The 13,176-nt window shown below is 42.0% G+C and overlaps 1 protein-coding gene across 1 annotated transcript in view; it reads left to right on the forward strand.

Annotated features, from left to right (window-relative positions):
* The window catches only part of CTNNA3 (catenin alpha 3), a 516,687-nt gene that overhangs the window by 429,503 nt on the left and 74,008 nt on the right, over window positions 1–13,176 (forward strand). The window contains exon 9 of the mRNA XM_039324638.1: window positions 5,691–5,843. Within this exon, the coding sequence (XP_039180572.1) occupies window positions 5,691–5,843 (153 nt within the window). The remainder of the gene's footprint in view (window positions 1–5,690; window positions 5,844–13,176) is intronic.

Genomic DNA, 13,176 nt, shown 5'->3' on the forward strand with positions numbered 1-13,176 from the left:
AATAGGTTACTACAACATGCTGCGCAACAATAATTTTTTTTTGAAAGAATGAAAAATATTTATTATAATTTTTTAAAAATGCTTATAATTCATTATATATTAGAACCCTTAAAGTTCTTGAACAATTAGTTTTCTTTAGCTAAAGTGGATTTGAAATATTAGATGTGGCTCTACATCTAATATGATGTGATATATTAGCATTCCATAGTGAGCATCCCTATAGCAAGATCCTATATAGAAGAGGCATCCTTAGCTGTAGCACCCTTAGAAAGCCAAATACTTGGCTTTTGCCACATGCAGGAAATTAAAATCGCATTCCGACTCATGGAATATCCTTTGAGAGTATCTTTTCCCTTTAACATCATTTTGAAAGCATTTTGTTGTTTCCTTTTAGTCTATTAGCATTTTCATATCTGCTGCTAAGAAGCAGGAAATGAATATTTCACAGTAAATAATTTAACCCAATTGCATTGGTAATAGCTTTATTTAAAGGTTGTTTTTCCTGATGCAACCACTCCATGCACCTTTTTTCATAAGTTGTATATTGCAAATTATTACCTTGTCACGTACCAAACATCTAGCCTTTCAGCCTAGCAGCATCAAAACATACAATGAGATGATTTATGTGACTCCCACGGGTGGATTAACTTGCTGGGTTAACTTTCCAGCAGCTTTGATACAAAACAATGTGCAAATACCAAGACCTTTCTGTTGGGTTGATTTTCATTCTCAAGAACTAAGTAAACAGGGAATTGTTTGAGTGTGCTGGGATATTGTTTCGGGCTGGGCTGGCATCAAATAGAGATTTGCACAATATTTAACATCTGTGAGCACATGTTCATATATACGATGGAGAAACTCAACTATTATATTTGAACGAAACGCTCTGTCAAAAATTGCTGAATAATTCTGCCCTATCTCTAACAAACATTGTTCCCAGTTATGAGTGTCCATGTGAGGTCATAGTGAGTGGAATGGGAATCATACTTGTATGCAGTGGTGGGATTCAAATATGTGAACAACCGGTTCTCTGTGTGGATGCCACTTCTGGAAGTCTGGGCAACAAAAAATTAGCTACCAGTTCTGCCGAAGTGGTGCAAACCAGCTGAATCCCACCATTGCTTGTATGTGCATAAGCAGGATGTGGTGGGTTGTCCCTTCTGGCTACCTCAAATGAGGTTCCTTTGTCTTTCCTGTCACTCTTCTGGGAAACCTCCCAAAATCTGGAGGGAATTTGGTGGCAGTCTGATTACTGCCACCATCATTTTATTTACAGAGAAATTTCTTTGGCATCTTTATTTCATAGGAAGCACATGGGACTTTCTCCTTGTCCTTCTGTAGGTGACAAAGTGGACAGGATGGGTGGCAAACTAAATTCCATTTTTAGAATTATAGATTTCAAAGGAGGTTTAAAGGCTGTATTATGTAGATGTAGATTTGGCAAGCCCACTGAGAATAGAAGACAAAAAAGAAAAAGGAAATGTCATTTTTTAGGACTTCACTTAGTTATCTCCGCTGGCATAAAACACACATACTGACCTAAGCACAATACAAATGAAACAAATTAGTACTAATGATATAAAAAGACAAAAAATATGTGTCTGTCCCTAATTTTCATCATCTCTACATCTTTGTGAAGGTGAATGTCTTACCTGATAAGAGTCATACACTGGAAAGATGCTACTTAATCAAGATGGGAAGCGAAATGGAAATATTTTTTTTTTCCTTTTAGGAAAGTTTTCCTCCAGAAATATTTTGGGAAGAAAAGACTCACATATGAACAAATATGGGCCCTGATTTCTTATTACACTAACAAATCTGAATCTGTTAACCAACTTCTAATCCTGGCGTATGAGGGGGAGACAATCAGCAGTCCTACTCTGGATATCAGTCTAATTTTTTCCACCTAATACATTTCTGATTACTTTAAGGTGTTATTGACTACAATAACTGAAAAACAGTTACACAGCATATACTAGTAAGATGATCATTTTCAATGAGCATTTTGGGAGAGTGAATCAAAAGACCAACATCCTATGAGGGAGCAAAGGATTTTAGAAATGAACCATTGGCTTAAAAATTGGTGTCATCAACAGAACTTTGGCTTCCTAGGCCATGATCTGCATTACTTACATGAAGGGCTACTGGCAAAGGATGGACTGCACCTCATAAGAACTGGAAACAATATATTCGGAAAATGACTGGCTCATCAAAAGGGCTTTAAACTAAAATTGAAGGAGGAGGGGGTCAATCTTCATGACATTTAGAACCTAATGCCAAGCAAAAACCACAAGATAACCAGTCATATACAGAGGTAGGGAGTAAAGAGAAAGAAGAAAGAAATAAAGAAAAATATAATGAAGTAGAGAGTGATGGGAAGGATGGAAACCCCAGTTACAAAGTAAGAAATATAAGAAACATATCCAAGACCAATAAAGGACTCAAATGCCTATACACTAACGCTCAAAGTTTAGGGAACAAACAGGGTGAACTTGTACTAGTACATGAAGGCAGCTATTATATAATTGCCATTACTCAAACTTAGTGGGATGAAACTCATGAATGTACCGGAATGTACTGATGGAAGGATACAAACTATTCAAAGGAAGCAGACCTAACAAAAGAGGAGGTGGAGTTGCATTATATAAAAAAAATCACTGCATCTCTACAGAAATCCACAAAACCAAGGATGAAAACCTCCTAGAATCGACATGGGTCAATATAAAAGGAAAAAAGAAAAGTGGGAGATTGAACAGATTCCTAACCAACTTAGCTGACAACTTTATCATCCAAAAGATATAGGAGGGAACTAGAGGAAAAGCTATATTGGACCTAATTCTTATTTACAGAGAAGAAATGATATAGGGAATTGACATTGCCGGAACCTTGGGCGAGAGTGACCACATCATAATGGAATTCAATATAATGCAAACACAAGCAATAGAAAATAATCCAACCAGTGTGTTAAACTTCAAAAGAGCTGATTTTAACAAACTCAGAGAGAGCTTAAGCAAAATTTCATAGATAAAAAATCCTAAAGGGGAAAACAAGTAGCATGGGAAACACTGAAAAATATGATCATAAAAGCCCAGTCCAACACAATACCACTGAAAAAAAATCAAGAAATCCAAGAAGAAACCAGAATCGTTGCACAAAAATCTCTCTGATAAACTGAAAGACAAAAAGGACAAGTACAAAAAATGGAAAGAAGGACACATAACTAAGGCAAAATATCAACAGATAGCCCGAATCTGCAAAGATGAAGCCAGGAAAGCAAAGTCAGACTTGTAACAAAAGTCAGATAATAAAAAACAAAGTTTCTTTCAACATATAAATAACAAGAAAAAAGTTAAGGAAACAGTTGGTCCACTTAAGAGAGAAGATGACAGGGAAGTAACAGGCAGTAGATAGAAAGCAGAGCTGCTTAATTCACTCTTTGCATCAGTCTTCATGCAAAAAGAAACTATAGCCCAACATACCAAAAACATAACTGTAAAAGACAGACTAGATATAGAAATTAAAATAAGTAAGAAAATGATAAGAGAATACTTGTCTGATATTGATGAATATAAATCACTGGGATGTGATGGATTACATACCAGAGTTCTAAAGGAACTGGCAGGTGTTCTCTCAGAACCATTGTACCATATCCTTAAAAAATCCTGGGGAACTAACAGAGGATTTGAAAAGAGCTGATGTGGTTCCCATCTTCAAAAAATGGGAAAAAAAAACAGACCCAGGAATGTACAGAACAACATCAATACCTGGGAAGATATTGGAAAAATAACTAGTAGTCAGCATGGGTTTGTTAAAAACATATCATCCCAAACCAATCTTATTTCATTCTTTGACAAACTGACTAAATTAGTACACCAGCGAAATGCTGTGGACATGGTATATTTGGACTTCAGCAAGGCATTCGACAAAGTAGACCCCAACCTTCTTCTTGGTAAACTAGAAAAATGTGGGATAAACAGTATCACCCCCAGATGGATTTGTAGCTGGCTGACAAATCATATTCAATGAGTTGTTGTTAATGGTGCTACATCTATTTGAGGGAAGTAAGCAGTGGGGTACCACAAGGTTCTGTCTTAGGCCCAATACTCTTCAATATCTTCATAAATGACCTAGATGAGGGAATAAAAGGGGAACTCATCAGATTTGCAGATGACACTAAGCTGGTAGGAACAGCCAATACCCCAGAAGACGAGCTCCAGATCTAAAAAGATCTTGACAGACTTGAACAACTGGGCATATCCAACAAAATGAAATTTAATGTGGAGAAAAGCAGGGCTTTACACTTAGGCAGGAAAAAACCAAAGGTACAGGTACAGATTAGGCGAGACCTGGCTCAAAAACTGTGAGAGGGACTTTAGATCCTAGTGGACGATCACTTAAACATGAGCCAGCATTGTGTGGCAACAGCCAAAAAAGCTAATACAATTCTTGGTTATATAAACTAGAGGCATAGAATCAAAATCATGTGAAGCATTAGTACTGTTTTATAAATCCTTAGTAAGACCACACCTGGAATACTGCATCCACTTTACACAAAAGCTGTTGAGACTTTTGAGCTGTTGAGATAAAAGGCCTGGAGACAAAAACATATGAAGAACGGTTGCAGGAATTAGGTATGTCCAGTCTAGAGAAAAGAAGGACTAGGGGTGATATGATAGCAATAGTCCAGTATTTGAAGAGCTACCATAAAGAAGAGAGGGTCAACTTATTTTCCAAAGCACCAGAAGGCAAGACAAGAAACAACGGATGGAAACTAATCAAGGAAAGAAGCAACCTGAAATTAAGGAGAAACTTCCTAACAGCGAGGGCAATTAACCAGTGGAATAGCTTGCCTTCAGAAGTTGTGGGTGCTTCATCAACATAGGTTTTTTTTTTTTTTTTTTTTAAAAAGACTGGATAGCCATCTATCTGAAGGGTTATAGGATCTCCTGTTTGAGCATGGGGTTGGACTAGAAGACCTCTAAGGTCCCTTCCAGCTCTATTTTGATTAAGCGTGCTACAAAGTGGATAATAACTATTCAAAAAGAAATCTAGTGTACTTTACTTTCCATCTGATACTAGAGTTGATTCTTGGGGGGTGGGGTATAAAAGAAAAGTTTGAGGACTGTATACAGATAGTCTTCAACTTACAACAATTTGTTTAGTGACTGTTCAAAGTTACAATGGCACTGAAAAAAGTGACTTATTACCAATTTTCATACTTACGATCGTTGCAGTAACCCCTTGTTCATATGATCAAAATTCAGCCATTTGGCAACTGGCTCAATATTTAAGACAGTTGCAGTATCCCGAGATAATGTGATCAGCTTTTGCAACCTTCCGACAAGTGAAGTCAACGGGAAAGCCATATTCACTTAACTACCATGCTACTAACTTAACAACTACAGTGATATCACTTAACAAGTGTGGCAAGAAAGGTTGTAAAATAGAGCAAAATTCACTTCACAAATGTCTTACTTAGGAAGAGAAATTTGGGGGCTTAGTTGTGATCGTAAGCCGTACATGACTTGGGATGTACATTGTTCCTCCCTGACCTAAAACTGTTTGACAATAATTTGCTCCAGGGCATTAAAGGTTGCATTCATTGATAGAGTTTAGATTGCACTTAGCTGAAAATGCTAAAGAAATATGCAAAGATGGTTTTTATTGATAATGGCTTTATTTTTTTGCAGCTTCGCAAAGCAATAATTGATCATATCTCAGACTCCTTTATGGATACAACTGTGCCACTTCTAGTGCTCACTGAAGCTGCTAAAAGTGGGCACGAAAAAGAAATCAAAGAATATGCTGCAATATTTACAGAGCATGCACAGAGACTTATCGAGGTAAGGCTGGAAGAAATACCCTATAATAGATAGCATGCAATGGGCTAGGAATTATACATATATTTATGTTTTTTTTTTAAGCAGGATTTATTGGTTTACGTATTTGGTATGGAGTGATTTCAGTTTACCCAGAAATTGTTCTTGTTCTTGTTTTAGCATTCTGCTACTTTTGTTGTTGCTGCCATTTGAACCATATACTATAGTTGAGTTGTCATTGTGAGTTATTTACTACCTAAGGGCTGTGTAAGGACCCACCCCACTTTGCATCTTAAGAAGACAGAACTCTTGGAATAGCTCTTCCAACAGGAATCCTTTATTAAGAGAAAATGGTTGCAGGCATGCTAGACAGGACTTGGGGTTCAAGCTCTCCCATTCAAGGTTTTAAGGGGTTCCCCAGTAGTCCCACCCAATCAACCCCCCTTCCAGTGATAGTTTCAAGTATCACAATTCCATCCCCTTTCTTCTTCCGTCTGGATGGAGACTTCAGATAACTACATGAAAGGCAATTACTCTTCTTTGATATGTTAAAGCTTAGAGGCCACAATAAACACACATTCAGTCCTTTGAAGTGTGCTGAAGGAAGTGAGGGCCATAAAGCCCCTTTGCTCTCCCCCTTTTCTCCCTCTTATGGCAGAATCCAGAGAAGGCAGAATTGGGAGTTTCTATGTTTGATAATTAAAGATGAAATATAATTGGATTCTGACATCCGGCCCCTCTTAACAATAAGAGAGATCCACCTGAAGGAAAACACAAGTAAAGAATTTAGTTAGGCTTGTTAGGATACTCTGTGTGAAACTTCTTCAATAGCTTCGGAGCTCTGACGTGACGTTTATGGACCCACTCATTTTGTGAGGCAGGGAGGTGTTTCCAGGCAACTAGGTACTGAGTTGTTCCATGATATCTCCTAGAGTCAAGGATCTCTTTTATTTCGAAGTGTTGTTCCCCCTCCACCATGATTGGAGGTGGTGGGGGGGGGATTTTTGGCCGTAGAGGTGACTGATGCTCTCTTTTCAGCAAGCTGCAATGAAAAACTGGGTGTATTTGCCTGAGGTTTTTGGGTAATTCTAATTCTACTGTTACTGGATTTATGATCCTTTTAATTGGAAAAGGTCCTATATATTTTGGTCCAAGTTTTTTACAGGGCTGTAGGGACTTTAGGTATTTTGTAGATAAGTACACCATTTCTCCTATAATGAATGGTGTAGGCTCAACCCTTTTTTTATCGGCTTGTGCTTTGTATGCCCGCCTAGCTTCATCTAGTGATTTTCTGACTATTGGCCAGGTGTTTTGTAGGTTTTCCATCCATTCTTTCAGTGAAGGGATCGTTGGTTCTTTTGGGGTTAACTCTGGCATAGGGTTGAAACTTTGGCCGTTGGCTATTTGAAAAGGAGTGTAGCCTGTGCTGGAGTGGACTGCATTATTGTAGGCAACTTCTGCAAAAGGAAGTAAGTCCGTCCAATCACTCTGTTGGAAATTTAAAAAACATCTCAAATATTGCTCAAGTACCGACTGGCACCGTTCCGCTTGTCCATCTCCTTGAGGGTGGTGGCTAGATGTCAATCCCTGAGTGGTCCCTAAGAGGGATAAAAATTCCTTCCAAAATGCAGACGTAAATTGCACTCCCCTATCAGAGATGATGCGTTGGGGTGCCCCGTGCAATCTGTAAATGTGCTGGATGAAAAGTTTTGCTAAGGCCTTTGCAGTGGGAATTTTTTGGCAAGGGATAAAGTGCACCTGTTTGGAAAATAGGTCCGTGACTGTCCAGATAACAGTATTCCCATTGCTTTCAGGCAATTCCACTATAAAATCCATGGCTATTTCCCTCCAGGGGGCTGAGGGACTTGCCACTGGTTGTAACAGCCCTGGCGATTTCCCTTGCAACCTCTTTGCTGATGCACAGGTTGGGCAGCTGGCAACATAACTTTCTATGTCCTTTTTTATTGATGGCCACCAAAATTGCCGTTTAATTAAGTGTAAAGTTTTTACAAATCCAAAATGCCCTGCTGATTTTGTGTCATGGCAAAGTTGCATGAAAGTTAGTCTTTGAGTTGTTGGTATATATAACTTTTCCCCTACCCAAGGCAATCCGTCTCTCATTGTGCACACATGTTTGTTTTTCTGGAACCAATCATCTGTTTCCAAACTTTTTCTGAATTCAATCCCAGTTTGGCTGTCCAGTTGTGGTTTTATTTTGGCTTGGGTTCTTGTGGTTACTGGCGCTGCCAGTTGTGATTCTGCCATTATTGGTCTAGAGTCTGTGGTTCGTGCGCTGTTATATTGGGGCATGCGAGATAGTGCATCTGCCAGGAAGTTCTTTCTTCCTGGTAAATGTTTGAGCTTAAATTGGAATTGGTGAAAATGCTGGGACCAGCGGGCTTGTTTGGGATTGAGTTTCCTGGAAGTTTTCAGGGCTTCTAAATTTTTGTGATCAGTCCATACCTGGAAGGGGATTTTGTTGCCTTCCAGGAACTGTCGCCACGTGAGTAATGCCCAACGTATCCCATAAGCCTCCTTCTCCCATACGGGCCAGCGCTGTTCTGTTTCCGTGAGTTTCTTGGATGTATATGCACAGGGTTGCAATACTGCATCATCATTTTCTTGTAATAGCACAGCCCCCACTGCCACATCACTTGCATCTGCCTGTATTATGAAGGGCTTGTCCATATCTGGGTGCCTTAGTACTGGTTCGGCAGAAAAAAGTCTCTTTAGTCTCTCAAACGCTGCTTGGCACTCCATTGTCCATGTTAGTGGCTGGCTAGGTTTTACTGAGGATGTTCCCTTCGTTTTTAGTAAGTTGGTGAGGGGCAAGGCTATCTGTGCAAATGAGGGGATGAATTGGCGGTAAAAATTTGCAAAGCCCAGGAAACTTTGTAGTTGCTTTCTTGTGCGGGGTGGTGCCCATTCTAATACTGCTCTGACCTTCTCTGGGTCCATTTCAATGCCCTGTGGGGATATGCGATAGCCTAGGTAGTCTATCCTTTCCTGGTGGAATTCGCATTTTGAGAGTTTGGCATATAGGTGAGCGGCTCGCAGCTTCTTTAAAACCGCTCTGACAAGTTTGACGTGTTCTTCTTTTGTTTCGGTAAAGATAAGAATGTCGTCCAAGTAAACAAGGACCCCCTTAAACAGGTGCTCCCTTAGAACGTCATTGATTAATTGCATAAAGACTGCAGGGCCCCCTTGTAATCCAAATGGCAAGACTTTGAATTGATAGCACCCCATGGGGCAGTTAAATGCAGTCTTCCATTCGTCCCCTTCCTTGATTCTCACGCGATAGTAAGCTTCCCTTAAGTCTAGTTTAGAAAAAATTTTCCCTTTCGATAGGTGTGACAGCATGTCTTTCATGAGGGGCAGCGGGTATAGGTTGCTTTCACTGATTGTGTTCAGGGCCCTATAATCCACGCATAAACGTAAAGAGCCATCCTTCTTCTCTCTAAAAAGGACCGGGGCAGCCACTTTAGGCTTAGCTGGTTCAATGAAACCTCTCTCCAGGTTTTTTTTTATAAATCTTTCCATTTCCTCCTTCTCCTTTGGGCTCATGGAGTATAATCTGGGCTTTCGGGAGTTTTGCCCCAGGCTTGAATTCAATGGTACAGTCTGTGGGTCGGTGGGGGGGAAGCTCATTCGCCCTCTCCTCACTGAAGACTTCAGCAAGGTCCCTATATTCCTCTGGTATTTCTGTTAATCTTTTTTCCTCTCCTATGGATGCTTTTTCTATTCTTGATTCTGGTAGCCTCTCTTGGGGTTTTAAGTCCATAGGGTCCCCCTTCGGGAATTTGATTTCTGTCGTCCTCCAATTTACCCAGGGGTTCCATTTTTTCAACCATTCCATCCCTAGAATCATTGGGCATTCCATACCTGGGGTCACCACAAACGTTAAGTCCTCTTCATGGTTGCCCAGGGAGAGGTGTATTGGCAGAGTGGCTAGGGTAGCTGGCACCCCCCCTGCTATGGATCCATCTAGCTGGCCAAATGAGATTGGTTGTTCCAGTCTCCTGGATGGGATGCCCAGATTCCCCACTAGTGTTGGGCTAATGAGGCAGCGGGTGCAGCCAGAGTCTATTAAGGCTTTCACCTTCACAGCTTCGGGCATGGGGGGGATTAATATAGTCACTGTTTTGAAGATGGGTGTGATGCGTCCACTTACCAGGGGTTCGCCTTCCGAGCTGTCATCTGAGGCATCCACCGTCCCTGTGGTGTAGGCTGGAGTTCTTTCCCCTTGGTGAGCAGAGGTGGGGTTTTCTGCAATTTCCATCATTTTCATGGCTGTTTCTTTTGGCTTAGCTGAATACCCTCTGGGTTTGTTGATTGGGGATCTGTCTGGGTTGTGCTGGGGGGCCTTTGAGCGGCATTCTACAGCTCGATGCCCTTCTCTTCCGCACTTGAAACACCCCATCTGCTTCTTGGCTGTATCCGATGATTTCACCGGTTGGTGTGTCAGCTCAGGCGGGGGGCGGCTCCATTGTGTTCCTCGGCGATGCCTCTTCAATATGTCGATCTCTGCTTCCTCTGCCAAGACGTACCATTCCTCAAGTCGATGTGGGTCTCCTCGGGGCAGGCAAGCATCATATAGATCATAGTTTAGTCCGTCTTTGAAACGGCCAAGGAGGATGTCTTCTGGCCAATTCAGTTTGCTGGCAATGGCTCGGAATTCTTGTGTATACTCAGCCACTGGGCGTTTGCCCTGCCTCATCGTTGTTATTCTTTCACGGGCTTTGCGATCAGCCAGGGGGTCTTCAAATCGTCTTCTCAACGAGGACATGAAACGGTTGAAGTTACTGAGTTCTGGGGCATTGGAGTCATGCAGGTTCACCACCCAATCTGCAGCTGGTCCATCCAGGGCAGATTGCACGATCCGGATGCGGGCTTTGTCGCTGGGGATGTCCTGCCCATATTCCTCCATGTAGCTGAGGACTTGGGTTAGGAAAAACCCCAAGCGTGTTGGCTCCCCTTTGAATTTCACCTCCAACGGTGGACGTCTTGGAATGGATCGGTGCCTCCATTGTGGGTGGTAGTGTCTTCCGTCCAGATTTCCATCTGTGGTCCGGTAGGGGGTGGGAGCTCCTGGATCAGTAAATGTCCCTGGGGTTGCAGGTTCCACGTCCCCCTCGGTGTCTCTCCCTTTGTGGCTCCAGGAACTGGGGCGGGCGTAGGGCTCAGGAATCTCCTCTCCTAGGGAGCTGAGAGTTCTCTTCATCAGGTCAATAGCTCTCTCTAGGATCCAGTCTGAGTACGGCATACAGCTTCCTCCCTCTTCACTTGCGTGCAGGGATTTCTCCATCTCCTGCTTCCATTCTGGTTGCTTGGTCCCCCGTCTCAGGGTCACTTTTCTTGATTCCTTTCCCCACTCGCTTTTCTTTCCAACGCCCATCGACCAGCTAGGCTTGTGGTCCTGTGTCTCCACCACTTCTTCTTCTGAGAAATCTGGCCTCTCGGATCCCAACATCTGGCAAGGTTCCAACTGGGTCAGCGGCTCTCTTTCCAGGGAGTTTTCTCCCTCTCTTGCTTCGTTGTCTGACATGGTAAATTTTTGCAAAATCCCCCGGCAAGGGTCTACCTTCCAGGTGGATTAATTTTGCAAGTCCTGTCTAATGTAAGGACCCACCCCACTTTGCATCTTAAGAAGACAGAACTCTTGGAATAGCTCTTCCAACAGGAATCCTTTATTAAGAGAAAATGGTTGCAGGCATGCTAGACAGGACTTGGGGTTCAAGCTCTCCCATTCAAGGTTTTAAGGGGTTCCCCAGTAGTCCCACCCAATCAACCCCCCTTCCAGTGATAGTTTCAAGTATCACAATTCCATCCCCTTTCTTCTTCCGTCTGGATGGAGACTTCAGATAACTACATGAAAGGCAATTACTCTTCTTTGATATGTTAACGCTTAGAGGCCACAATAAACACACATTCAGTCCTTTGAAGTGTGCTGAAGGAAGTGAGGGCCATAAAGCCCCTTTGCTCTCCCCCTTTTCTCCCTCTTATGGCAGAATCCAGAGAAGGCAGAATTGGGAGTTTCTATGTTTGATAATTAAAGATGAAATATAATTGGATTCTGACAGGCTGTCTGATTACTATAGCTGATTCATAAGCCCTTCTCTTCAAGGGGATTGGCCAGAATTAGACAGATTCTAAAAATTCAGTATTCACATTGTTTCTTGATGGAATCCTAATATCTATCTCAATATAAAGGAAGTCAACAAAACAAATACAGACCACTGCCTGAAACTGATCTCCATCAGGGTGGGGAAATTCACCCTAATGTTTTGAAGCAGTTGGCCAACTACATGAAGCTAATATTTTAACACAGTGGTTCTCAACCTTTTTAATGCCGCGACCCCCAACCAGTCTTAAGTCGAGGACTACTCAACCGGTCGTAAGTCAAGGACTACTCAACTGGTGCAGCACTGTTTGCAGAATGGGACTCAGCAGGGCAGAGACAGCCTGGACAATTCCTATTGGCTTTTGAAAGCCAATAATGGCAGCTTCCGGTACGGGCGACGGCGATGGTGGCTACTTATTAGCCGTCCAGCTGGGAAGGTGTCAGAACCACGGAGCGCAGCGCGTATCAGCTGGCCCGCGGTTCGGAATCCCCTTCCCGGGCAAAGGGAAGGGGTAGAGAACGCAGGAGTAGAGGTAGAACCCCTGAACCCCCTGTGGATTTATTCCTAGAGGGGGTGGAAGGAGTGTTCCCTCGGAGCTCCTGCTGATCTCCGCCTCCCAGCTGTTTTTGCTTCCTTGGAAGCAAAAGAAACCGCCGCCTCTATCTCCGCGATTATAGCGTCTTGGTGAGTAACTTTTGAAGCGGACAGAGCAGTTTAAAGGATTTTTTTTTTAGTTTACTGCTTTATTTCTTTTTTTAGTTAGTTTTGGCTATCTTTCCTTTGTTCTTTTTTGCTGGCTTGGAGAGAGAAAATAAGATGGCGTTTTGAAAGTGTTGGAGTTTTTTTTTTTTTTTCCTTTGTCTCTTTGCTCTTAAAGTACTGGACTTAAATGACTGTTGCTGATCTCTTTGTTCCTGGTTTTGGATTTGTCTTTTGATTTTTTCTTTTTTCCTTTTTGGACTTTTAAGAACTATAGTATTTTTGCCTTTTTTTAAAATTTTGTTCCCTTCCTCCCCTTTTTCAGGGGGGGGGGAAAGGGAAGAGAGAACTGTATTTTATAAAATGGCTTCAAAGAGACAGCCGCCTTTTACAACATCTAAGGTGGTTTCCTCTCCTATAACTCTAACTGCACAACAACCACAACAACAACCTAAACATATACCACCGACCCAGTCACCACCCTCTCCTCCTTTGCCAGGCCTGTCAGCACAAGAGATTAAAGGTATAGTGGTTGA

The sequence above is a fragment of the Crotalus tigris genome, unplaced genomic scaffold (genome assembly GCF_016545835.1).
Source record: "Crotalus tigris isolate CLP2741 ecotype Arizona unplaced genomic scaffold, ASM1654583v1 scf7180000024304.1987388, whole genome shotgun sequence".
Lineage (NCBI taxonomy): Eukaryota > Metazoa > Chordata > Lepidosauria > Squamata > Viperidae > Crotalus > Crotalus tigris.